General features: G+C 43.5%; 1 protein-coding gene across 12 annotated transcripts in view; it reads left to right on the forward strand.

Annotated features, from left to right (window-relative positions):
• Tfdp2 (transcription factor Dp-2) overlaps positions 1–22,282 on the forward strand; it is a 129,428-nt gene extending 107,146 nt beyond the window's left edge. For 11 of the 12 annotated variants that reach the window (XM_031346172.1, XM_031346168.1, XM_031346165.1 and 8 more), the window contains 4 exons: positions 5,784–5,935; positions 9,686–9,852; positions 16,455–16,560; positions 16,765–17,980. In XM_031346172.1, coding sequence (XP_031202032.1) covers positions 5,784–5,935; positions 9,686–9,852; positions 16,455–16,560; positions 16,765–16,948 — 609 coding nt within the window. In that variant the 3' untranslated portion in view covers positions 16,949–17,980. Of the gene's footprint in view, positions 1–5,783; positions 5,936–9,685; positions 9,853–16,454; positions 16,561–16,764 lie in introns of all 12 variants that reach the window. The other variant, XM_031346162.1, reaches the window with a different exon arrangement.
• The last annotated feature ends 5,397 nt before the right edge of the window (positions 22,283–27,679 follow it).

Consider the following 27,679-nt stretch of genomic DNA (forward strand, 5'->3'; position numbering starts at 1 on the left):
CAAAGAGGAGGCAAAATGAGGAACGAGTTTTGGAAAGGTTTCTCCTTGTCAGGCTGGCAGCTGTTGAACATATCTCCAGCGGTGACCCAGGGCAACATGAAGCCTCAGGCTTCTGTATCCACTAGGAATTTCATGGTGTGCCATCTTATAAAGTTATTTGGGGCTCCTCAAGTTGGTTCTGGAGAGGGGAGTCTCCAGAGGACCCAACCATGTTCAGATGGAGAGCAGCTTCCAAGCTCTTGTTGCTCAAGGGCCACCTTGCCCTCCAGTACTTGCCTTGGCAGTTGGGAAAGGGTTGAGGTAGGAGTGAGACAGAACTCAGACTTACCCCGGCTGGCCACAGAGGAAACATGTTCTAGAGGGGTACTTCAGGATGGGCCTTCCTCTGGTGGCTTTCCTAGCAGCCAGGAGGTTATTGTCATTTGTCCTTTTACTGCTCTTTCCAGTTCTGTTTGTAACACACTAAGATAGTAGTCTAGACAGATCGGTCCAGGCTCTTCACTTAGCCATCAGTTTTTGAAGTTTTCTATGGATATCTGTGGATGGTTGGGTGACGAATTTGTCTTTAAGGAGGACCTTATCCTCCAAGGACTCCAGTGTTAACATTAGTATGTATTCTTATAATCTTCTTTACTCTCTAGAGAATAATAGGAAGTTTGCTTTCTCTCTGGCAAATGGCCCTCACTAATAGTAATTGAGTATTTGATCTCTGCTTTCCTTAAATCCTCTCAAGTATGATAAATTGCTTTCTCTTCCAATGACCACAGGAGTCTCTGGATGGATCACTAGGAGGGACCATCCTATGGGACTGGATGGATCACTAGGAGGGACCATCCTGTGGGACTCCTGTGGGAACTTGGGCCTGTACATCTCTGATCTGGGCCATATATGGTGGTCATTACCAGCCACTACTGGCCCTTTTCTTTATGAGCATGAATTCTCTCCAGGCCATGTTGGAAAGGCTGCTTAGATGCTACAATACACTGTCTGTATACACTGGCCGAGATCCTCAGTGAAACTGCCTAATTCCCCTTTTGATAGCTTTAAGCTCTGCTAACAAGAAGGCTCTGTAAACATAGGTGGATCTAAATTCTCCCCTCTTCTCCTGCAAGGGAACCATGCGAGGGGACTCAAGGTGGCCTTCCTGAGTTCCTCTAGCATATAATGGGCATGGTAGCAGGGCACCAGGGCAGCCAAGTTAGGAGATGTGAGTTCTAAAGAAAAGAGGGCTTGGGTGTCAGGCTGCCCATCTGCCTTAGTGCTAGGGCGCTGGAGCGCCAACGACAAGCCCCTCAGAGGAGGCAAAACATACCCTTGATAGGGGTCCCAGCCGTGGTTTTTTTTTAGGTGATCTATATTGTTCTGAATTGTTGTCAGCAGCAAGACTCAGGTGATGGGGTATAGGGCTGGGTAGTTGCTCTCTTGATTTCAGAGGTGCAGAGCTAAACCACAGAAGCTGACAAAGGAACAGAACAATTGTAGGCCAGTTCAGATGGCCTTGAAGATAAAAGAGAGTTGAATAGGAATGTTAGATCCTTCTCCCTCTTAGGCAGAGTTGGGCCAGTTTTTTGTTTGTTTGTTTATTTGGGGGGTTGTTTTGTTTTTCTAAGACAGGATCTCTTTACATAGCCCTGGAACTTACTCTGTAGACTAGGCAGGCCTCAAACTCAGAGATCTACCTGCTTTTCCCTCCAGAGTGCTATGCCCAGCTAAGGCATCTATTTTTTTTTTTTTTTAACCAGCATCTAGGAGTTATTGGGACTATGCTTTCTAACAAAATCAGAACTTTTTCTGTCTTAAGTGTCTGAGACTCTAATCCTGCCCATTGTGAAGGCAGTCAAGTAGCAACTTCAAAGGAATCTTACAGCCATTTTATCCTGTGTGCAACATGAAGGAGGAGAAAAGACAGAGAAATCTTGGGTGATGGGTTCCCTTTCCCTACCTGAATTCCCTAGTCCACCTGGAGGGGCATCTCCAGCCTGTTCAGGGAGGACAGTTAGTACTGTCTCATCTGTTCCAGGAAGGGGATAGCTCGGGCAGAGGGATTTCTGCACTACCGATGGCTCAGGCTCCTGCCATCTCCCAGTTCTCTCCTGTAATCTGATTGTATAAGGCTTTTGTCCCAGGCCCTGTGTTTTTGATGTCCTCATCCCTAAAAACAATTGCTTTGTCATCTGTTTTCTTGCAAGAAGATTATCAGTCACAGAGAGGATGGGTCCTCAATGAAGAATGGCCTAAAGCCATCGCTGGTGGGTTAAGAGTTACATAATTGGGAGAAAAATGGCCATTGTCCCAAGGATCATCAGAGAAGAAAGTCTATACTGCAGCTAGTGGACATCTGCAAGGGATATCAGTTCTAAGAACATGGCTGTAATTATCTCCGTGTTAAAGTTATGCTAGATGAGAATGTCCTCATACAGAAGGACTGCCAGATGGGGGTGTAGTTAGTAGAGTGTTTGCTTAGCTTTTGCCATGCACAAAGCTCTGGGTTCAGTCCTCAGCATTATATAACCCAGGTCCAGTGGTGCATACCTATAATCCTAGCACTTGGGAAGTAGAAGTAGTAGAATCAGAAGTTCTAGGTCATAGTCATATTATATAGCAAGTTCAAGTTCAAGGCCATAAGACCCTATCCAAGTCAATAATAAAATAAAACAGGGCTTTCAAATGTTTCAGTGCCTAGCACAAAGAATGAGGTTGAGTATTTCTTTTCCTTTGCTTACCTTTATACCAGAAACATGCCCATAATTTGTAAGTCCTAATTTTTTCTTCTTTCTTTCTTTTTTTTTAAAAAGATTTATTTATTTATTATATGTAAGTACACTGTAGCTATCTTCAGACGCACCAGAAGAGGGCGTCAGATCTCATTACGGGTGGTTGTGAGCCACGATGTGGTTACTGGGATTTGAACTCATGACCTTCCAAAGAGCAGTCAGTGCTCTTCCCCACTGAGCCATCTTACCAGCCCTTCTACTTTCTCTTAAGCCAAACATTTATAGAAGATTTTAACCTGAGGGCAGCCTGGTGCATTTTATAGAAATAGGTAGCTTCAGACTATAAATGAAACTCAAGTTATTACTAAAAACAGTAACTATAGGTTTTCTGTAGATATATAATTTAATTCCTCTTAATGTTTCCCTTTTATTCCTTTTATTAAATGAGATTTATAGGCTGGGCGGCGGTGGTGCATGCCTTTAATCCCAGCACTTGGGAGGCAGAGGCAGGTGGATTTCTGAGTTCGAGGCCAGCCTGGTCTACAGAGTGAGTTCGAGGCCAGCCAGGGTTACACAGAGAAACCCTGTCTCAAAAATCCAAAAAAAAAAAAAAAAAAAAAAAGAAAGAAAGCCAACAAATAGTCTCCCGTGGTTTCTACTTCAGAGTTCCTGCTGAGTTCACCCAGTGAGCTTGAAATGAACCTTCCCTTCCCTGAGTTGTTTTTGGTCACAATATTTTATCACACCAACAGAAAATAACCAGAATACCACCTCACTTACTATTATCAAGACAGTCCCACACAGGCATACCCAGTCGTCCATCTCCTGGTGCTGCTCATCAAGCCGACAGCTGAGATAAGCAGTTGACTACATTATACGTGTTATATATATATACATTATGTATAGATAGCTCATATGTTACTTTTATGTATAAAACTGTCCTTTCCTGCCTTAAACCGTTCCCATAAGGAACACACTTAATGCTGTCCAGCTTCTGGATCAGATGGTATTGAGTCTGAAAAGAACAAAAAGGGGCAACAAATAAGGAAGTCAGGCCACAGTACGTGGGAGGTCATTTTATTTTTACTACTAAAATAACAATATTAGGTTAGGGATATAGCTCAGTGGTAGAGTTCTTGCCTGGTGAGAATGGTCTTTAATTTAATCTCCAGCATGCAAAAAACCAAAAAACAACTGAATTCCTTTGTTCCTACTGCTTTCACCATCTACAGTTTTGATGCTGTTCACCACTGAGTCATAGCATGTCAGGACTCTGCTTATCCTAACTGTTGATACTCCTCCATGTACTGGGGCGCTCCCACAGCATGGAGCCACAGTTGGGCGGAGTATCCAAACAGCTCCCAAGATAATGTGATCTAGTTTAGGTCCTTCCATTTAATGCCCCTTCTAGTCTGAGGAGCCTGTATATAACATGAGTATATATGTGTACAAATCAAAATGTTGTTGATAATAAACCATAAAGAAATTTTATTTCAAGGTAATTCTTCATTAAAAATTAATTTTACTTTTTATTAAAGACAAAAGCATATTTGCATACAGATGATGAATGTTGCTCTTTATTTTTACATAAAATTTGAAGCTACCATGATGAACATAAATCTGGCAAACTGAGTTCACTTCCTAGAATACCACATAGGGTACAAGAAGAGAATCAACTCACCAGAGGTGCTCTGTGACCTTCACACACAGACAATAATGATAAATTTTGTTATTTTAAAAAGGTAACGTTTGGCAAAATTGGTAAATATTTGATACTACAGGTCAGAAAGTAGCTCCAGCATCTTTCAGAGTTGATTGTCATTTTGATTTTATAATTTTCAGAGAATGTCGCTCTATACAAATATGTCATACAAGATGGTAGAAGTGTGTTTAGTTTTTATTTTGTTGTTTTTTTTTGTTTGTTTGTTTTTCGAGACAGAGTTTCTCTGCGTAGCCCTGGCTGTCCTGGAACTCACTCTATAGACCAGGCTGGCCTCAAACTCAGAAATCCACCTGCCTCTGCCTCCCAAGTGCTGGGATTAAAGGCATGTGCCACGACCACTCAGCTCAAGAAATTTTTTGTTGTTGTTACTGTTTTGAGACAGGGTCTCTGTACATAGCCTCTAATTGTCCTACAACTTACTTATGTAGACCAGACTAGCCTCAAAACTCACACAATTCTGCCTGCCTCTGCCTCCCAAGTGCTGGAATTTTAGATGCGCACCACCATATCCAACTCAAGCAACAATTTTTAAAAGCAGGCATTGTAACACAATTTAGTCCAAAGATAAACTGAGTGTATATTTACATGCCAAGGAATGATGGTAGAGAAATATTACAAGTCTTTGTTTTCCATAACTGACTATATTGTCTCTAAGAGTAGAAAACTCTATAAAGTAAAACCCTGCAGTTCATATTATTGTGTTGACTAAGGTATTCCATGCAGTGACTGTTCGTTGTTGCATGGTGAGGGCATGAACAGTGTATAGAGTGTTCATCTTGTGTGTTGTGAGCCCAAGCTTCAGTAAAGGGGGGCTTGGGCTGGATTCTAAAGGTACCCTGAGGGAAGGTCCTGAGATATGTAAACCTTAGAAACCTGTGGTAAGGATTTGGGACACAGTTGGCAAGGGCTGCAAGCCTAGCCTGCAGCTAGCCACACTGGTTCTGCATCTGTCTGTGTCTCAGATGTCATTTTGAAGAAGAATTCTCTGGTTTAAGGAATTGTGTATACCTCTGCAGAGACAGGAGAATCTCTGTGTATGGTTTTGAGGCCAGCCTGGTCTACAAAGTGAATTCTAAGACAGCCAAAGCTGTTAACATAGAGAAATCCTGTCTTAAAATAAAAACAAACACAGTGTATGTGTTTTACCCTTGAAATATGTTTATTGAACTTAAATCATTATAATCTTTTATTATGTTTAACTTTTCTATTCAGTAGTACAGACAAGCCACCTGTTTAAATACTCTAATTTTGAAGTAGATTTTTAAAATGTATTATGTTAATTCATTTAAGTTCTAAGTTACTTTTTCATATTTTAAATGACCTCCTTTGTTTATTGAACATTTCAGCAAATTGCTTTTAAAAACCTGGTACAGAGAAATCGACAAAATGAACAACAAAACCAGGGCCCTCCAGCTGTGAATTCCACCATTCAGCTTCCATTTATAATCATTAATACAAGCAGGAAAACAGTCATAGACTGCAGCATCTCCAGTGACAAGTGAGTGGGGAGCCGGGGAGGGCACAGGGCTGGCCTTACAGTTGCTGTTCTCCCATGTAAGGATGGCAGCTGGCGTGAGCGAGCACTTCACGGACCCATACTCCATGTCAGACTTACCTGTGACGTGTATGCTGGTACCTGGGCCCAAGCTGCCATGAGTGATATTTGTGTGGTAACTGAGCGAGTAACTACAATAAATAAGACCATCACTAAGGGCTCAGGAAGAAAATGGTTCATTGGTGAGGTACATGTTATAGGTTATTAGGAAACCAACTGTTTCATTTTATTTGTGTCATACTTAAGTAAGCTTCTATTTGTTATTTATATTGCTCTTTTAAGAAGGGATCTTGCCTGATGGTGGTGGTGCACACCTTTGACCCCAGCACTTGGGAGGCAGAGGCAGGCAGATCTCTGTGAGTTTGAGACAAGCCTGGTCTATAGAGCAAGTTTCCAGGACAGCCAGGGCTACACAGAAAAATAAAATAAAATAAAATTAAATTAAATTTAAATTTAAAAGGGGCCTCGTTGACTCTATCTTCCTTCCACCACCTCCCATGTGCTGAGATTAAAAGGTGTGTGCCATAGCACCCGCTGCATTTGCTTATTAGTCATTAAGTGAATATTAAACTCCTGGTTTAGGCTGGGGAGATGACACAAGTGAGTAAAGTGCTTGCCCTACAAGCATGGAGTCCTGAGTTTGGATCCCCCTCACCTACATAAAAGCAGGGTGTCCCATGCTTACTATAGCCCTAGCTATAGGACAAGGTGCGTTAGAATAATGATAACAGAGTCAGGTTCACCAGGGCTTGCCTGCCAGCCAGCCTAACTCAGACAGCAAGTGTCAGGTTCAGTGAGAAAACTTGTCATAAAAAAATAAGTTGAAAGTGACAGAGGAGGGCACACATGTCAACACATAAGTCTATAAACCTTTTAAAATATTTTTAACAATTTAAATAATTGACATATTTGCTTTAGCAAGTAAGAGATAGTACTTCTCAAAGTAGAGCATTTATTTTATCTTACCCTTCCTTCTTGAGGAAGTTAGAGGTACATAGAAAACAAGACAGATTCGGTTGTGGATTGGAGCTCCTCCATCTGCCCACTCCGTGAGCTCTATTTACTCAGAAACAAGGTGGAGGAGTACCAGCACTCTTACGTCTCAGTCACCCTCTGAGGATGACTGAGATAATACTTTTAAACAGTCTGGCTCATTGCATCACTTTATAAGTGCTCTCTTATAGCCTCTCTTGAGATCTCATTGCTTCCTCCACAAAAATAAAAATTAGGGCCAGCAAGATAGCTCAGTAGATAAACCTAATGACCTGAGTCTAACTCGAAATCCACATGGCAGGAGGAGACAACCAACTCTTAAAAAATTGTTCATTGACCTTCATATGTATTCCATGGTACACATACGCTAAAATAATGTTTAAGAATTCAAAAGCTTGGAGTGGAGAGATGGCTCAGTGGGTAAGAGCACTGGCTGCTCTTCCAGAGGTCCTGAGTTTAATTCCTAGTAACCACATGGTGGCTCACAACCGTCTGTAATGGGATCTGATGCCCTCTTCTGGTGTCTGAAGACAGCTACAGTGTACTCATATATACATTAAATAAATGAATGAATGAATAAATAAATAAATAAATTTAATTCAAGAACTAAAAAATTAAAATCAGTTATTTACTTTGCCAATTTATAAAAGCTAGAGATAAATTCACACAGTATCTAGCCCAGTAAAATGTTACATGTCAGGATTATTATTCATAGCTACCAACTATAGAAACCTGTGTCAGGGAGGACTGCTGACTAACATCCTAAAACCAAAGTCTTCAGAATGGTTAACATCGTCGGAAGCAACCTATAAATGTCATATTGTAACACATCACTGCAATTACTTTCTAAAGTTAGTCTCTTCTTTTATGAGGGAATATAAAATTACCTTCTTAGGTCGAAGGGCCTAAGCAGCTGAGCATGTAGCATATAACCTCAGGAGGCTGAGCACAGGATTGGTATGAGTTGGTCAGTGTTGGCCAACCAGGAGAACTGCAGAAGAGACTTATCTCAAAAAAATTCTAAATAATAAAAATTAAAAAATAAAGAGTGTTAGGAAAATTGGGAACCATTGACCTTAGCAGATGATGGGCACTGTTCACCCGGGCTAGAATCTATTTTGGTTCTGTGCCTTGGGTGGTCACTGACTCATGCCTTGCCTGGCATCCATTCATGAACAGCTTGTACACGCTTGTTGTTTGAGGTAGGTCACTAATCTAGTCTGTCAATTGCTTTGTGAAGCAATCTTACCCTTAATTAGCCAGGAGGCTTTCCCACAGTGAAATTAAGTTTACAAAGCCATCTGCATGTAAGTGATGCCTGAAATCAGCCCTCTGGCGAGGTACCCACTTCAGATGAACTTTAAGCTTGGTAATGTATTTTATTCAGACTCATACACTCCAGCATTTTGCTTCAAGTTATAGATTTTTCCTGGTGTAAGATGTAGTATAAGTCTCAACTTCACATGATTTTACTAGAGAATTCCATAGCAAGATAAAACCCACTACTTGAGGCCTGAGCTGGAAGTCAGCTCTGTCCTTCCACAGAATATGTCCTGGGGATCAAGCTTCAGCTATTTCTTGCTGTCGCTATCTTTGCTTCTTGATTGTTGTGCTGTATAGCTAGAAATCTGAACTGACTACTTTTCAAGGAAATTCTGATTGGTGCTATGTACTTTTTATGTGGTAATTTTTATTTGTTTGTGACAGATTCTCACTCTGTAGCCTAGGCTGCACTAGAACTCATGAAGCCTAAGATGGCTGTAAACTCACAGGAATCATCCTGCCTTAGGCTTCCAAGTGATGGGATTTCTGGCACGAGCCACTCTACTCTCAGCCCTTTGACACTGGCTTAAGATTTATTCTTTAACTCCTCAAGACAGGATTTAACTGGGTTTAGTTTGTTGAAAATGTTTTCCATTTAATTCAAGTATATTTAGCACAAGGGCCTGAAGTCCCAACTACCTAGAAGGATCTCTTGAGTCCAGGAGTTCAAGCTTAAACTGCAGTGTGGTAAACCCATCTTAAAAGAAAGGTCTTTATGATTGACAGAAGTATGCTGTGTCTAGCCTGTGACTCAGGAAAATGAATTAAGCATCCAGAATGATTCCTCAAGGCTAATCAACCAGTCTATTAGAGATACAAGTTAGAAAGGCTTTTCTCTATAGCAAAGCTGTAGACAGCTTTGGAGAGTACTGTCTTGAGAACAGAGTTTCTCTCTCCTCTTTTGTAACATCACTGGAGCTTTAGTGGACTTTTGTGGACGGCTGACCTGGAAAGGTCACCAGGGCTCTGCTTGACAACAGCCATGTGCTCTGCTGTTCTTCTAAGTGCTCTTTATGGTGGCTGAGCTTAGGCTCTTGTTCCATTATTTAAAGTGCAGGAAAGGCTGGGCTATAGCTCAGAATGCTTTTGCCAAGCAATTACAAGGGCTTGGTTCCTCCCTTGCACCACAAAAAGTAAATTAAACAAAGCACAGGAAATAAAACCTTTCAGAGTTTCTCTGTAGCACCAAAACCCTTATACTTCCTTTATTTCTTAAAAACAAACTGATTATGTATTTAGGAGTGGTGTGTGTGTGTATGTGTCTGTCTGTCTGTCTGTCTGTGTACATGTGATCTAGGGAACTGAACTCACACTGTCTGCTTGGTGTCTGGCACCTTTACCTCACTCACCCCTTTGTATCCCTGCTTTATTTTGCAGGTTTGAATACCTTTTTAATTTTGATAATACCTTTGAGATCCATGATGACATAGAGGTACTGAAGCGGATGGGCATGTCATTTGGTCTGGAGTCAGGCAAATGCTCTCTGGAGGATCTGAAAATCGCAAAATCCCTGGTTCCAAAAGCTTTAGAAGGCTATATCACAGGTATGCTGGCCACACTAACAGATCCCTGACTGAACGTCACACGCACTTGTTAAATCTTCACACAGAATGCTGCAATTTAGAGACTGGTTCCACCAGGGGCACTCTTTAGTACTTTATATAGTAAGTTTGTGACTTTTTTTTAACCAAAAGTCAAGGATTTTTTAGCAGATAACAAGCTTCCATTTATACACGACACACTGTATAGATAACGCTTGACTGACTCAGCAGCACATCTAGTCCACAGCAATGTTCTTCCTCTGGAATTCTGAGAGTTTACAGTCTTGTAAAGCTTTTACTTAAAAGCTTGGTAGAAGTTGGGCTTTGGTTTTTGTATGTACTTCTCTCTCCTAGGGGAACGGAGAGTAATATACCCCCCATATCCCCAAAGATGTACCTCACCTCATTCTAATGAAATGCTTTCCTGTGTTTATCTGTTCAGTAGGACTGAATTCACAGAGCAGACACGTCTAAATTTTCTCTTGCTGTGATAAAACACCATGGCCAAGGCAACTCAAAAAGAAGGGTTTATTTTGGGCGTAGAGCTACAGAGGGATCAGAGTCTATCACAGTAGCAAGCCATGTTACTGTTAAAGTTGTATGTCCACCATCCTGCTTGTCATTCTGCACACTTTCAGATGTAAGCAGTTCCTGATTTAGCCCAGCCTAGCCTCTCATTTTGACTTTCTTACTTCAGCCTCCCAAGTGCTAGAATTATAGGTATATATCACACTCTGGCTTTAAATTTATTATTTATTTGCTTTTCTTTAAAGCCCAAAACAAATATGACAAGCTGGAAAAAGAAACGTATTGTCTTCTGACACGTATAAATGAAAGCACGTCTTCCTGGTTGTCTTAGGCTATCCTAAAATTCACTTGTAGCCCAGACTAGACGTGAACTTAACTATCCTGTCTCAGTTTCCCTAGTGCTCAGGGTCACAGACAGGAGCATGCCACCTACCTGGAGTGATATGTTCTTCCATGGTTTGATTTTCTTTGACTTAGCATTATGTCTCTCAGATTCCTTTGTATAATTTAATGGAGCTGTAACACATACCTTTTTAGTTCAAGAACAGATCACAAATTATTTTATTTTAGTGGCGATAAACTTAAGGGTTTTGTTTGTTTGTTTTTCGAGTTGATTTTAAAATACAGAGAGAGCTGCAGCTGGGCATTGGTGGCACATGCTTTGAGAGGCAGAGGCAGGCAGATTTCTGAGTTCGAGGCCAGCCTAGTCTGCAGAATGAGTTTCAGGATAGCCAGGGCTATACAGAGAAACCCTGTCTCAAAAATCAAAAAAAAAAAAAAAAAAAAAAAAAAAAAAAAAAGAATACAGAGCAGCTTTGAACATTGTACCCATGTGTTAAGGACTCTGTGCAAACATTACAGATTAAAATTGTGGGGTCTTCATTGAAGGGGTGTTTAGCGTCCTCAGATGATGCCAACATTTTTCAATTTGATTTTATTAGATTATACTTTTCCCTGAAATGTAGAAATATTTTTGCATTCCCAGTCAGGTTTTGAATTAAGATGTAATACTCATTAAATGAAATATCTGTTATTTAAAAATCTTACGCAGATTAAAGGCACACACCTTTAATCCCAGCACTCGGGAGACAGAGGCAGGCGGATTTCTGAATTCGAGGCCAGCCTGGTCTACAGAGTGAGTTCCAGGACAGCCGGGGCTATACAGAGAAACCCTGCCTCAAAAAAACAAAAACAAAACAAAACAAAATCTTACATGAATGGATCTTTTGCCTACATGCATGTCTGTACACCACATGTGTGTCTCATGCCCAAGGAGGCCAGAAAAAAATTGGAGTCCCTTTGGACTGTAGCAGTAGGCAGTTATGAGCTACCATATGGGTTCTAGGAATCAAACCCTGGTCTTCTAGAAGAATAAGCAGTGCTTGTAACTTGTGAGCCCACCTCCAGCCCTGAACTCATCTGAAAAAGGATGTAGTTCAATGGTGCTTTACTGTGGTCACCAAAGTATGCAGCCATCACCACTGTTTAATTACTAGACACTTTTTTTTCTGTTTTTTGTTTTTCTTTTTTTGAGACAAAATCTCTGCACAACTCTGACTGACTTAGACCCAACAACAGAGACCAGGCTGATCTCAAACTTTTAGACAGATCCACCTGCCACTGCTTCCTAGCGCTGAGATTAAAGGTGTGCACCTCTATTTCCAACTCCTGGGCATTTTTATAGCCATGAAAAGAAACGCATGCCTTTAGCACTCCCTTCATCCACCCTCCAACTAGTCAGCTAGTCTAGTTTGTTTTGGTGGTGGTGAGTTCTTTTTTTGTGGAGGGAGGTGTTTGTTTGTTTGTTTGCCAGTAATAGACACTACATATTAAATGGGATTGAACATTATGTATCCTTTGTAATAGCTTCAGTATTCTTCCAAGCTATTCCATGCCTTTGTATTAGGTTATACATTTGTATAACCTACATTTGTCAGTTCTTGATCTTGGAGAATAAGCCATTGGTGTTCTATTCAGAAATTTTCCCCTGTGCCCATGTGCTCGAGGCTCTTACCCACTTTCTTTTTTTTTTTTTTTTTTTTTTTTTTTTTTTTTTTTTTTTTTTTTTTTTTAAATGTTGTACTTTTTTTTTTCTTTTATTATTTTATTATTACATAGACACACCAGAAGAGGGAGTCAGATCTCATTATGGATGGTTGTGAGCCACCATATGGTTGCTGGGATTTGAACTCAGGACCTTTGGGAGAGCAGTCAGTGCTCTTACCCACTGAGCCATCTCACCAGCCCAACCCACTTTCTTTTCTATTAGTTTCAGTGTATCTGGTTTTATGTAGAGGTCCTTGATCCATTTGGACTTGAACTTTGTACAAGGAGATAAGACCGGATCAGTTTGTATTCTTCTACATGCCGACTGCTAGTTGAACCAGCACCATTTGTTGAAAATGCATCTTTTCCAGGCAGTGGGGGCTGCACGCCTTTAATCCCAGCACTTGGGAGGAAGAGGCAGGTGAATTTCTGAGTTCGAGGCCAGCCTGGTCTACAGAGTGAGTTCCAGGACAGCCAGGGCTATACAGAGAAACCCTGTCTCAAAAAACCAAAAAGAAAAAGAGAAAAAAAGAAAATGCTTTTTCCACTGGATGATTTTAGCTCAAAAATCAAGTGACCATAGGTGTGTGGGTTCATTTCTGGGTCTTTAGTTCTGCCCCATTGGTCTACCTGCCTGTCCCTCTTCCAATACCATGCATTTTTTTTATCACTATTGCTCTGTAATACAGCTTGGGGTCAGAAATGGTGATTCCCCCAGAAGGCTTTTGACTATTGTCTAGGCTGGAGTTGAACTCCTGTGACCCTGTTGCCTAGGCCTTCAGAGAAGCTGAGACCATAGGTGCACATCACTGTAATCTCTTTAACAGAGCTTTAATATTAGGTAAGGTGTATAAATCAAATATGAGCAAAAGGTAGTTTGTTTTATCTGTTTGCTCACTGAGTTTTTTGGCTGAGATTTATGTTGCCTGTCATGCCTAAAGTTAGTACCACCTTCTACGAATGTGACACACACATCCCCCCGCCCCCAGCACTTCAGTGATCTGTGTCCTACTTATGCACCGGTCCCTGCTCACTTTGCTCCATGTTCCCTGGCACAGATCTTGCTGTTTTCATTAGTAGCCTCACTGGACTGGAAGTCCAGCAGCGTCTGAATGAAAAGGCTTACTCAGCAAATTACCAGAACATTATTTTCACTGGAAAGGCTCGGGGCGATTAGTCGGCTCTGTGGTTTGATCTCCTCATGACCTCATCTGCAGACTGGACTGCAGATTTTCCTGTCAGTTCAAAGGGACATGCGGCTTTAGTATGGAAAGGGAGAGAGGTAATGACTCTTGGACAGGAGTGTGAGAACCACCATGCACAGCCCATAATAATGTGAAAGTAATGTAGGCTTTCCAAATTCTTTGTAGAAAGGAAATATAATCTGTAATGTTCACAACGGAATAGCTGTGACCAGCAGCAAGTTTGCACAGTTCTGTGTACTCTAATTCAGCACAGGGATCCAGCTTTAATTTCAGTGTCTTGTTCAGACTTGTTCTTCTTAAATGTATTCACAATCTGCTATTCTTCTTAGAATTGAAGTCTTTTTTTCTCACAGCTGCCTCGGCCTGTGAAGAAAAAGGCTGACAAGGCCGGTGTAAAATTCATGTAGTCATTCAGTCCCTCATTGCTATGTGGGAACAGTCTATCAACTGACAGACAGGGTCCTAACCTTTACACACATAGCTTCGTAGTTTCTGCATAGTAATTACAAAAGTAGTGTAATACAGAGGCTGGGGGATGGCCCAGAGGGTATGGACACTAGCTACACAGCCTGACCTGAGTTTCATCCTCAGAACCCACATAAAAAGCCATATGGGTGGTATGCCTCTTTCATCTCAGAACTCCTGCAAGGAGATGAGGAAGTAGAAGCAGAACTGGCCAAAAGCTCTCAGAGCAACTAGCCTGGAGAATGCAGTGCCACAGCAGGAACGGGAGACCCTGCTTCACCAAGCTTGAAGGCCAGAACCAACTCCCAAAGCCCGCTAACTTCCACAAGCACACTTTGGTATAGCTTGACATACCCACACTCACACAGACACACACAGAAACACACACACACACATATCCACACTCACACAGACACAAACACACAGAGAGAGACACACACATAGCTCAAGGGCTGGCAGGATAGTTTGGTGGGTAAACTGTTTACTGTCAAGCCTGATGACCTGAGTTTGACCCCTGGTATCTACATCTATGAAGGAAAGAACCAGCCACTTAAAGTTGTCCTCTGACTTCACACTCATGCCATGACCTGTGCACAGCCACATACACAGAAATGAAAGTAATAGAATACATGAGTGTAAGTTTAAAAGTACAATAAAAGCTTGTTTGAGCAAAGTGTGTTTTCTGGGTATGCATTAGATTTTGCCTTATGAGAATTTTTATTTTTTAGTTTTTGAGACAGGATTTCTCTGTGTAGTCCTGTCTGTCCTGGAACTCACTCTGTAGACCAGGCTGGCCTCGAACTCAGAAATCTCCCTGCCTCTGCCTCCCCAGTGCTGGGATTAAAAGTGTGCCACCATGCCCTGCAATGTAAGATCTTTTTTTATGGATGTGTTTCTAAAGCTTTTATTGTTTATTAAAGACCTCTGTTAAAAGATACTATATACATTCATTCAGTAATTCTGAGGTCCCTAGACATTCAGGTCCAGTTTTCTCTGAGCTAATATTCTGTATAGGGAGAACCACTCAGGCAACAGTACAGTAAGAACTGATCTGTTGTCAGGAAAAAGGAGATGGCCAGGACGTACTCTAGTGTTTTCCTGTGATACCTGTCTCACCTTTAAAACCATGAATGCAGACTAGAGAGAGCTCAGTGGTTAAGAGAATGTGGTGCTCTTCAGAGAACCTGGGTTCAGTTCCCAGAACCCACTTGATGGCTCACTACCACCTGTAACTTGAGTTCCAGGGAATCTAATGCCTTCTTTTGGCCTCCATGGGTACCAGATATGAAACTGGTATACAGATACACGTGCAGACAAAACACTCATACACATGCAATAAAATAAAAATAAATTTTAAAAATAAAAGTCCCTCATTTAAAGCACAACCTTTTAAAAAAATAAGGACTGTTTTGAATGATAAAGCACATGACACCAGGCAGGGAACTAGTTAGGAAAAAGCATAGATCATTGATGGGCAGTGGTATGGAGTTCATCTGCATACACTTAAAAAGATAGTACCCCAGGGTGGGTAGCTGATTCAGTTGGTAATATGTAATTATGTATACTAATATCCAGTGCTAGGGAGACAGATGTCAGTATCCTTGGGGCTGGCTGTTTGCTGGCCTAGTCTAATTATTGATTAGTAAGCCCTAAGTCTCAGCTAAAGACCCTGTCTCAGGAACATACCTATCTGCACACGCGCACACACACCATACATGCACTCAAAGTGGGAGGCTAGGGCAGGGTGCCCAGTGTGAGCATCTGCCTCATCCATAAGCTGTGCATCCTATTCTAAGATAGTTCTGATTTTTATGTTGTTACTCAATCCGGGCTTTGACTATTAGCATCACAGTCGTGGTGTTTCACAATGAGGACATCAGATGTCCAAGACAGTCCACATTCTTACCACTATACCCAATAAGCTACCTTATCAAGTCTCACATAAAGAAGGCTAGTTAAGAGTATACACTGTCCTTTCAGGAGACTTAAGTCCAGATCCTCTTGGACAGATCACAATTCCCATATCCAGGGGAATCCAGCACCTCTTCCATGGGCACCGGCTTTCTTATTCACTTACCCAAAATTCAGGGCTTCCTTCACTCATGATTTCAGAAAATGTCTTGAAAAAAAGCATTGAAGAAAAGGGGAGTCTGCCTTTCTATAGTTTTTTCCCCCATTCTTGTTCAAAATTTTATGTGTCCACCCTCCTCCCCTTCCCAAATAACTGATGGAGAACACCAAGTTCTTCATGGGGCAGTAGAGTTGTCTAGCTGTCCCCAAGACGTAAAACTGTGTTTACTTCAGACCACAGCAGAAGAGTCACAAGCGTTTGCTATGGTGTTTGTTTGTTTGGTTTTGCAGATATCTCTACAGGACCTTCTTGGTTAAATCAGGGACTACTTTTGAACTCTACCCAATCAGTTTCAAATTTAGACCCAACCACTGGTGCCACTGTACCCCAATCAAGGTATGTATTTTTTCAAGGTGAGAAAAGCAAGCCATAGAGAGAGACCTGACTGTGCTGTGTTGCTGCTGCAACTGGTGGCTCAGGTTGATAGCAAGCAGACCTTGCCAGCAGCACTTTCTTAGTTTTTATTTCTGTGTTGTACAAAAAAAAAAGAGAACTGTCTCCCCTGCATTAATGAGCTTATGTTCTTAACTTACTTGCTAGTGTAAACCAGGGGTTGTGCTTGGATGCTGAAGTGGCCTTAGCAACTGGGCAGCTCCCTGCCCCAAACAGTCACCAGTCCAGCAGTGCGGCCTCTCACTTCTCAGAGTCCCGAGGCGAGACCCCCTGCTCATTCAACGATGAAGATGAGGAAGATGAAGAGGAGGATCCCTCCTCCCCAGAATAAAGACAGGAGAGAACTCATGTTTTAATATTTGATGCTCATGTGTGTCTTTAGTGTGAGCTCTTGTGTTTTGAAATGATTGCTTCAGTCTTTGCCTTTGTTTGCATTTGTGTTTAGTGAAAACTAGAGAAACACAATAAGCAAATCACATGAAGGCTGAGATGATTGAAATGAAAGTTCCCATAGTGTGGGTGAAAACCGAGCAGCAGAGCAGCAGGACATGGCCGACAAAGCATGCTTTCTGAGGAGGTGGAGGCACTGCTCTGAAGAGCAGCAGTGGGTGAAGTTCATTTGTTTTCAGGGAGGTAGGGTTTAAAGACCCCCAGTGCGAGCATTTAGACTTCAGGTGGCTGCAAGGAGTAGTCTGCAGTGGTGATGGCTTCCCCCTTGCCTGGCTGGCTTTGGTAGGCAAAAGTGAACTTGAAAATCACAGTAGGAGTCAGTGAGGGATGTAGATTGAGATCCTTGTTGCCTGAGGAGAACTGCTGAGCTAATCCAGGTCTAGCCGGCCACCTCATGCATCTGCTGCCTTAGCTTCTAGAAGGGAGCAAGTGCTAACTTTTAAGTACCTAGGTGACATGTAGAAAAATTTACAGTAAACTGAAGTGACCATTTGTCAATGCATTGGTGCATAGGAGTTACTAGGGCTACTTCTGGAAGCCAACATAGAATAGCATCTCCATGTGCATTAAAAACTTCGCCAGCACTGCCTTTTGCCAGCATTCTAAATTTGGAGTTTTACTGAGAAGGAAACTTTTTATAGTTTTAATCAGAGCTATGCATTTCATACAGCTTTTTAATTTACAATGAAACAAAGAAACGAATTCCTTTGACCAAATTGCTTATCTATAGTTGTCTGCAGTACTGTATGATTTTTACCCATGTGCAATTTGTAAAAATGAACCAGATGTCATTACTTTTGTCTTTATTTCAAGAATATGGCCATTATTGTTCTCTTACACATATTATCTTTTCCATAGTTTAATTATCAAAATGACCTTATCAGATTTATTCCTGGGTAAATTGCATTTCAAACTAAACTCAATATTCAGTGTTTTTGTTAAAACCTTGAGCACTCCAGTTGACTGCATCCGTGCTAGCGTGGTATATCATACATGACCTTAAAGCCAAAGATGCCATGAAAATATTGCAGTATGTCTGTGGCTTCTGCTTCTTCAAGTAGGGGAGCATGGGACATCCACTGCCAAGCCAAACTCAACTTTCTAATACATTAAGGCCTTGAAAGAGCAGAGAGTAGCTGGAGAATCAATCCTAAAACCAGCTGAAGTCACAGGTGTTTGTATCTGGTCTCTGTGAGTCCTGCGCCAAGTTCAGTCCAAAATGATGCTCTTTTCAGTCCTGTGGGGGAAGTGTAGGCTCTATCCCATGATGCCTTTCTGAGACTTGACCATTATGAGCTGAACATAAAAGCTTTGGCTGGCTTAAATTTGTTATTGAGGCCATTAACACTGATAAGTATGAGGTTTCTTCAAGAGGAAACTCATTCTGTCAGAAGGGAACTGTAGTGCAAGCCCAGAGTGTCCTGGCAGGTTTCAAAGGGTTTTGTGTAGGCATGAGTTCTGGAACACATCTCAGGCTGTCAGAGCAAAGTGATCCAGAATGCAACAGGAACTACCTCCTGTAATCACTACCATGTCTTTCTTTGGGAACGTAGCAAGACCTGGAGATTGGAGATGTCAAGGGCTACGAGATTCTTTTTTAGTCTTCAAAATACCGAACTACTGGTCCTAAGATGTTTCAGAACTTAAAGCAAATGTGTGTTATACCAGTCCCTTTTACCAGACTACAAAATCTTTGCAAGAATTTTCAAGGAACAAACAGCCTTTATTTGCACCCCTGCTGCTATATGCTTTACATTGCCCAAACTTGGGCTTTAAATTGGCAGTCATGTAGGGCATGTTATGTGGCTCTAATCCCAGCTTTTGGGAAACAGACGCAGAAAGGTTAGATCTTAAAAGTCAATCTCAGCTACATAGTGAGTCAATATGAGAGCTTAGTCATAGTGAGCTTGGGCTATATGAGACTCTGTCCAGGGAGAAGGCTGGCAAGCTAACCAAAGACTCCATCTTTGTGTGCCCCACCCCTGGGCATTCTAGCTACCACTGTGTAGCTCTGTTCCTCTATGATACACTGCTAAGGACATCTCAATACTAGACTGAGCCAGGAGTGGTGGTAACACTTGTAATCCTAGACAGGCAAAGGGGTCACCAGAGGCTTGAAGCCAGCCAGGGCCACATGAGGAGATCAGCCCAGTGCATCCCAGTTCATCCCCAGAAAAAGGGGGCAGGGAGGGAGGGACCTAAGTTGAGATGTTGAAAAAGATGAACCCTGATCTTCTTTATCGCTCCTAAACTATGTTCACATTGCTCTGTGTCCTGTTGTTACACTGAATCATAGTTTAACACAGGAATCAAAATGGAAGGGGGCGAGCATAGCATCTGGGTTTCTTTGTAGGAGGAACTTAGGTTCCCTGCACACTGCCACCCCCTACCCCAAAGGTTCCGGTCATTCTACTTAACGAGGAGCTGAAGAGGTTTGTCCTCCCGAGGGTCAGTTTGTTATTTCTCAAGTGTACAGCACCGATGTTGGTCAGTTGTCACTCCTGATGACATGTGCAGCTACCCGCACACTCCATGTGAAGAACAGTGGCAGCAGGCTACACTGAGGTGCTCAGCTCTCAGCACTTAGAGGCTTCCCGTCCGTGTCCCTGCTGGAACTCTATTCTGTGTTTGTATTTATTGTGCCTTACACAGGAAGGAAGGGACCCAACTGAATCCCTCCTCCCTCTAAACCGCCACCCAGAAAACAGGGGTGGCCATTCGCTTTGCGTCTTTCTTATTTGATTCTTTTAAAAGAAGTGTGGGGAGGAAAACCTGACATTTTTGTTGTTTTGCCAGAGTGAATGACGATAACTCCTCCTGTTAGCAAACCCTACACTTAGAGCAGTAGCAGTACTCTGCCAATTTTAGAAGATGATTCCCAGATCTGTCCTCAGAAAATATCCCTGTTGGGTAATCCAGATAAAGAAATGGCTCACTGTATCCCTGCATAGATTCCTAATTATGCTGTTTCTAAATCTAAACTGATTTCTTAAGTCAAGGATAGTGAATCTGTTCAAGTACAGTGTGACTTGTGCCCCAAGACAGTCTGAACAGAGTATCGTGCACGTGTGACAGACAGACAGATGACAGGATGTAACCACACCTAGAGCAAGAAACCTGCTGTTTTATAAGCTCCCTTCCCAACCAAAATGGGTAGTCCTCATTCAAAAAAACCTGTGACCCAGGCCTTAGAATTTTGCTCCTTTAGTGATAAGCATGGCACATGGCTTGTTTGGGGGGAGAATGTTAAAATACAGAACTTAGCTAGTTCATTCCTGTAAGGCAGGCGAGGACTGTAGCAAGCCCATGAAGTTCTCAGTGAGCCTCATTCCCCTGAGCTGAATCTACACCGAAGGCCCAAAATCTGAGATCACATGACCTTTAAGCTGCTAATACATAAAGCGTGTGCATTGAATACATGAAAGATGGTCCTCATGGTGTATATGAACTGTATCTTTGGTGAAATGCAGACTAGATACCTAAGAACCAGCTTCCCAATGGGGCTCCCTGTTTGTATACACCTTGAGTAATGTCTCTGGGCACACTAATGTTCATTCATCCATAGTTTTTGAAGACCAGTGCACATGGCAAGAGTTTGCAGCACATCACTTAAGTGATCCTCAGAAATGTTCCCTCCAGCTCACAAACTCAGTTTGCCCATGCTCCGTTCACCTAATGTGAAGATTCTTCCTTCAATTTTTTTCTTGTTCATTTTAGTGCTAAAAGGCTTTTCTAAGTTATAACAAGCCTTGGGAAAAAGTCTCTTACATATTAGCATAATACCTGAAAAGTTAGTTCATTTGTAGGATCCAGTTTTCCTACATACATCTTTGTTCACCATATGCTAAGGGAAAAAGTTTTTACAACAGAAAACTTTGGCATTGTATATGTTTCCTGGGAGTCCTTGACAGGTACAGACACTGTGTGGTGGTAGCCATTCCTTGGCATCCCTTGGCCTCTGTAGGGGTGTGCTCAAAAGCCTCATGGCCTGGCATCCCTTGGCCTCTGTAGGGGTGTGCTCAAAAGCCCCAGCTTGCCAAAGCACCCCTTCACCATGCTCCATCCGGACAGCTCCAGTCTTGCCAACAAGTGCCAAATATCTGAGGAACCTAGGGCATCTCCCAAGCCCCATCAAGTAGTGTCAGCTTGGGGACTCTTGGGACTACTGGTGTAGGTGGTCCCAGTCACAAGAAACCTAGGGAGGGAGGCGTCAGACTACCATCTGGGCCTCAGTGGCTTGTTTCCAACCAAATTATCTGGACTTCAGAAGCCATCCCTATGCTGTGCTTGACTTCAGACTCAGTGTCATGTCTGAATGCAAAAGCTCTGCTAGTTTCCCATGTTCAGACTCTCAGGGTTGTTTTTTTTTTTTTTTTGGTTTTGGGGTTTTTTTTTTGTTTGTTTTTTTCTTCACACTGAAGTATCTCCATTGATCCAGATACATCTCTACAGGTTGCTATTCTGTTTTTCCCCAGTAGTACTAGGGCAGCATCCTGAGAAATGGGACCAGTTCTCCACCTGCTCCGAGTGCTCAGGACGCCTGGGCTCCCGTTTACCCTGCCACACTTAACCAGAAGGGAGAAGGTTATTGGTCAGTCACCAGGTAGCTCCCTTCCCACTTGGAGACACTTTGCTCTGCTCATGTGCTTCTGTCTCCAGAAAACTGTAACCTTGCTCTTTTTCTGCATGAAACATACTCTGGTGTCACATGCTGAGTAGTTTAAATGAGGTAAAGGAAAATGCAAACCACATCCTGCCTGCCTCTTAGAGTGTCCTCCCTCCAGTGAAGTACATAGGCTAATATATTATTTTGTAGTAAGACTTTGCATAAATACTATTATTTTTGTATGGAATTTTTTATAGAAGAGCTATTTCTGTATACTTAATTATTTGTGTTTTTTGAAATGCCTTCCAGTAGGTTACCGACAAGTCTTAAGCAGTGTTCCACTAAGGGTAGCTCAGGGACCACCTGCCCAGAGTAGACAGGGAATTTCAAGTTTTTACTCCCTGTACCCACTCCAGACAGAAAGAAGCTCAGGGTGTGTCTAGGAAGCATTAGTTTTAATAAGCTCTGAGTGATTTTTTTTCATCAACCCACACATTTTTGTCCATGCTGTAAGAGAAGAAAACATCTGAAATGAGTATGTTGAGCTTGAGAAAAGTTGTGTCATATATTCTGTGATTTGAGATACATAAAAAAATAAATAATTTAAAACAATGTTGGTGTCATAATTGATGACTGCTGGGGGTGTTGCGGGGCTCTCTACCTCACACTGTTTAATACTGAAGCTCTCGGTTAGCTAGTGAGGAGGTACAGGCTCACCCCACCCCCACCCCTTGCCCCAGTTCTGGGTCTCTGAAGGGCTACCCCAACATCAAAGCTCTCCAGAGGACTGGATGAGGCCTCTGGGAACAGAATCAGCAGGCTGCTTGGCTTCCGCTGCCCCGTTTCACAGGGGCTCCCCAAGGTGTATAGCCAGCCCCACCGTGTATAACACCTGTACCACCTGGAGAGAGGTCTAAGTTAGACTCGGGAATTCAAAGTCTACTTTGAAGGCAGCATAAAAATCAGTACCTTTAAGCTCCTAGGAACGATGCCCCTGGGTACAGTGATCAGGGAAGAAGCCCTTTCATCGTCCCTCTTACAAACAACAGGAAAGAGTGGTGTCCCCAAGTCACAGCGCAATAGCATCTGGCCTCAGGGACCACCTCAGCATCCCTCCCAATGCAAGAACCACCTTTCCAGGTCAGTTGACATATCCCAACAAGCTGCACATAGGGTCAGGAGGTGGGCAGTTAAAGGATCACAACATGCCAGCAGGCCTTAAACTTAGTAGGGCTACAGAGACAGCTTGGGTTAAGAGCACAAGCTGCCCTTTCAGAGGACCCAGGTCTGATCCCAGCACCCATGTGGCAGCTACTACTGTCCAGCTCCAGTCCCAGGGATCTGACACTCTTCTATGGACAGCAGGCATGCACCTGGTACAAACATACAGACAAGTTTTTTAAAGACAGAAAGCATGGCCACAACAATCCCAGGAGTGAATGCCGCTTTGTGCCAGCTCTTCCGTTCGCCATATCAAGGGAGGGAGAGAGATCCTCACTCCCTACAGACTCCCTGCCGGACTAGCACAAGCTGGTGGGGGACTGCCCCATCTGCTTGCTAGCAGCCACTTTTGTGTCACTTGGATAATGTATCCAAGGGCTTGTAGCCATGACCACTGAGCCACTCAGGCGGCAGGGTAACTGCTGGCCATCAATAGCCGTTGGACCTGCTGCTAACAGGCAGGGTATCTGTCTGCAGAGCCCAAAGATTTGGCTGCAGTGCCCACTGGAGCTCAGGGTTTGCTGCTGCTGCTCCTCGGGCTATTTTGTCTTTGTGTCTACGGGAAGTCAGCTGCTGCCATCTCTCTCCCTCTTTCCATTCAGGCGTCCCTCCCCAAGCCTGCAGAGAGTCACCTGGCCTCTCCCCACTGTAGAAGACTGCCTAGTTCCTGGGCGCATCCCAGGACTGTCACTAGCCTAGCCACTGTTCTGAAAGTCCTTTTCAGCTTCTGGCTTAAGCCTGCTTCCAGGAAACACCAGAGTATAAAATGCACTGTGAAGGAAGCCCTGTAGTCTGGGCGGAGGCCATTCCCATCCAATTTTTCATAATCAGGCTTTTTTTTTTTCATCTTTTTTTTTTTAAGGCAGGGTTTCATATACCCCAAACTGGCCTTAAATTCACTGTAATTGGAGGGTAACCTTGAATTTCTGAACCTCTTGCCCCCACCGGGAATTAAAGGTATGTGACGCCGCGCCTGGTTGTATGCAGGGCTGAGGATCGAACCCAGAACTTTGTACCTGCTGGACACACACTTAGCCTGAACTAGAGCCTCAGTCTGCACGTGTGGCACTAGGACGCAGGACTTCCAGTGGTCTGCTCAGCTCAATCTCTTTTTCTCCCTCCCTCTTTATTTCTTTCTTCCTTTCTTCTCTCTTCTTTCCCTTTTTCCTCTTCTTCCTCTTCCCTCCTTTCCTTTCTCTTTTTTCCTTTCCTTTTCCTTCATCTTCTGGCACTGTCCACAGAGCTCTTTTACATCAGGAGGCAGAGGCAGGCTGATCTCTGTGAGTTCGAGGCCAGCCTGGTCTATAAAACAAGTTTCAGGACGGCCAGGGCTACACAGAAAAATCCTGTCTTGAAAAACAAAAATTTACCCACAGACTTGCCAATCTAATGGATGTGGTTCTCAATTAAGGTTCCCTTTCCTGCCGAGCAGTGAGCACGCCTTTAATCCCAGCACTTGGGAGGCAGAGGCAGGCAGATTTCTGAGTTCGAGGCCAGCCTGGTCTACAGAGTGAGTTCCAGGACAGCCAGGGCAACACAGAGAAACCCTCTCAAAAAAAAAAAAAAGATAGAATTATACTTCAGTATATACCTGTGGAAATTATTTTTAAGAACAAAAACCAAGTGGGGCAGTGTGTTGCATTCCTATAATCTTGGGATTCAAGAGGCTAAGATAGGAAAATCTTGAGTCCCAGCGTGGGCTACATAAGATACCTCTCGAAAAAGGGAGGCAAACCAAGCCTTGTTGAGAGTAAAGGCATCTGAGAAGATGCCCGATGATCGATGTGAGGTAATATTGCCCAGGGGCTGGTCAGTACACCCACGCTCTTTCCCAGCACAGATAGGCAAGCAGTCTGCTCACTGGCAGCTGTATTTCGTTATAGCTATCTACTCAGACTTCTGCAGCAGAGCAGACAAGGTGAGCAGCTAAGGTTCAGGGCTCGGGTGCCGTCCTCCTGAGTTCCAGATGCAGATACTTAGAGGAGAGTCCGTCTTCAGAGACGCGTAGGCCCTGAAGAGCCCAAGCTCCAGGCTTCTGCGCAGTTAGTTCCTCAGGAGGCTTTTCTGAACAGCAAACATAGGGTCGCTAGCATGAGCGCAACTGTTACCGCCTCCCTGCTGGGCTAGTGCCAAGGAACTGTGCAGAAAACAAGCCTAGCCAGAGAAATGAGCTTGCCTGGACAGGGGCTTTCCCCTTATTGCCTTCTTACCCCAAATCCTTCCTGAAACGTTTCTCAGAGGCTGGAGGGCAAAAGCACAAACAAATCAGGGCTGGGCTTTGGCCAAGGAGGCAGGTGCCTGTTGGGGCAGGCTGTGACCACTCCTAGTCACTGAGGCAAAAAGAGACAAGGAGCAGATGGGGAGAGCCTTGGAGGGCTAAGTGCCATGGCCTGAAAGAGCCAACGCAGGAGACAGCCACAGTGCTACAGTACAGTAGACTCGTGGCCATGTAGGCTTTGGGGGGCAGCGGCTTGCTGATTAGAAGCCAGCTCTGCTGGGCTTCAAGTCCTGAGGTGGGTTAGCGCTTCTGTCAAGCCCTTGGCGGGAAAAGTCTGTTTGCTGTTTATCAGGTCTCATTTGCAAGCCTCAACAGATACCCACTGCTGCTGTGAGTTCCCGGTTGTTAAAGCACCGTTGGCTAAACCAGTAGATTAGCAAAACAGCTCATTAATCTAGTAAAAGACCTGAGGCTAGTTACCACATGAATCTCTTTAAATTTGCTCTTTATAGTACTCCAGTTCCCATCCATAATCCTATTTTTCAAGTGGACATGGTGGTGCATTCACAGACCAGCAGTGGAGAGGCTGAGGGAGTGCGGTACAGGAGGAATTTAAGGCCATTTCCTGGCAATCTCAATCTCTCTCCCTCCTCTCTTTCTCTCTCTCTCTCCTCTCTGTCTCTGTGTCTCTCTCGGTGTGTGTGTCTGTCTGTGTATGTGTGTGGTGTATTTTCGAGAGTGTGTACTTGAGTGCTAGTACATGTGTGGAGGCCAGGGGACAATTTTGTGGAGTCTGTTTTCTCTCTCTGCTTTCACACAGATGCTAGCTAAGGCCTGAACTCAGGTCTCCACGTGGAGTAGAGTGCCTTTACCTGTGGGGCCATTTCACTGCCCCTCGGGCTTTGGTTGGTTAGCAAGCACTTGGATCCTCCAGTCACCCTCATCTCCTGGCCCCACTACTAGGACAACAGACATATGCCACCACACTAGTCTGGGCTTTTTCAAATTTTGGGGGTTTTTTTGGATTTTGAGACAGGGCTTTTCTGTGGAGCCATGGCTGTTCTGGAACCGGCTCTGTAGACCAAGCTGGCCTCGAACTCAGAGATCCACCTGCCTCTGCCTCCCAAGTGCTGGGATTAAAGGTGTGTGCCACCACTGCCTGGCTAAATTTTTTTTTAGTATTTTACTTACACATACACTTTATGTGTGCCTAGTGCTTATGGAAGTCAGAACGAGGGTATGGGATCCCCTGAAACTGTAGTTATGGATGGTTGTGAGCCACTATGCAGGTGCTGAGAGTCAAACTCCGACTGTAAGAACAAGTGTTCTTGGTCCCACAACTGAGCATTTATGTGGGTGCTGAGCATCCTAACTCAGGTCCTCATGCTCACACAGAAAGCACTACTCCCAGTGAGCCATCTCCCTAGCTGCTACCCCCACCTTTTTGGCTTTACAAGACAGGGTTTCTCTGTGTAGTCCTGCCATCCTGGAATTGGTTTTGTAGACCAGGCTAGCCTTGTACTCAAAAATCCACTTGCCTCTGCCTTCTGAGTGCTGGGATTAATGGCGTGTGCCACCACCGCCCAGCATGCAGCCTCCAAAATTTAAAGAAAAAATACCGCTCTCAGTAGAGGAAAAGTGCAACTTGGGTGTTGCACACCCTGGCTGGAGTCCTGTCTTGTGGTGCAGTTATCTTGTGGTGGATGGGGATCTCCTAAGGACTTGGCTCTCCGTGCTGAGAGATCGATCATGGCTGCTTGCCAAGCACAGACTCACCCTGTGCTCATCCCAGTTCGCATCCTGCTCAGTCATTTTCTAGCTTCTCCGGGGCAAGGGAAGCAGGTCAGAGACTTCATTTTGGGGCTTTAACTGTCCAAGGTGGAAAAAAACATATAAAGCTCTAAGAATGGCATTTGCCTGTCTCCAAAGGTGACTGGCTCAGAATAGCAATAAAATGAGCTTAACCAAGGAAAGGAGGTGTGCTCTTGGGAAGGACAGAAGCCAGTCTCCTGTCTGAGGTGCGTTTTCTAGTTTCCTGGGTCCTGGGCCCCCTTGCACACCTCACCCTTTCTCCTCCCACTAGAATGGTTGTTTGTAGCCATAAAGACCCTAAAGGTATGTGTACTTGTCCATGAGTCTCAAATATCAAAAAGGGCTTCTTTCTATCCTATGGCGGCTCTAGGACCAGCCAGTTCCAATTAGAAGCCATTGTTACCCTCTATACCAGAGTATGGGCAGCTGTAACAATATTAACCAATAGGTTTGGTAAGAAAAATCCTGTAAATGTAGCTAAATGTAGCCAGACGATGGTGGGAGCTCACCTTTAATCCCAGTACTCAGGAGGCAGAGGCAATTGAATCTCTAAGAGACTCTGTGAGACCCTAACAGTCTCTGTGTCCATCTGTCTTTCTCCTGCTCAAGTCTCTGGGAAAAGTGCTGGAGAGGACAGCTTTACAAAGAGCTCCTACTGATCTTGTCTTTACCTGTTTGGGATGGAATCATCTAGAGTTTTGCTAACAGGTTATGTTAAAGGACTTCTTTTCTTTTCTTTTCTTTTTTTTTTTTTT

Source organism: Mastomys coucha, unplaced genomic scaffold (genome assembly GCF_008632895.1).
Source record: "Mastomys coucha isolate ucsf_1 unplaced genomic scaffold, UCSF_Mcou_1 pScaffold23, whole genome shotgun sequence".
In the NCBI taxonomy this organism is placed as follows: domain Eukaryota; kingdom Metazoa; phylum Chordata; class Mammalia; order Rodentia; family Muridae; genus Mastomys; species Mastomys coucha.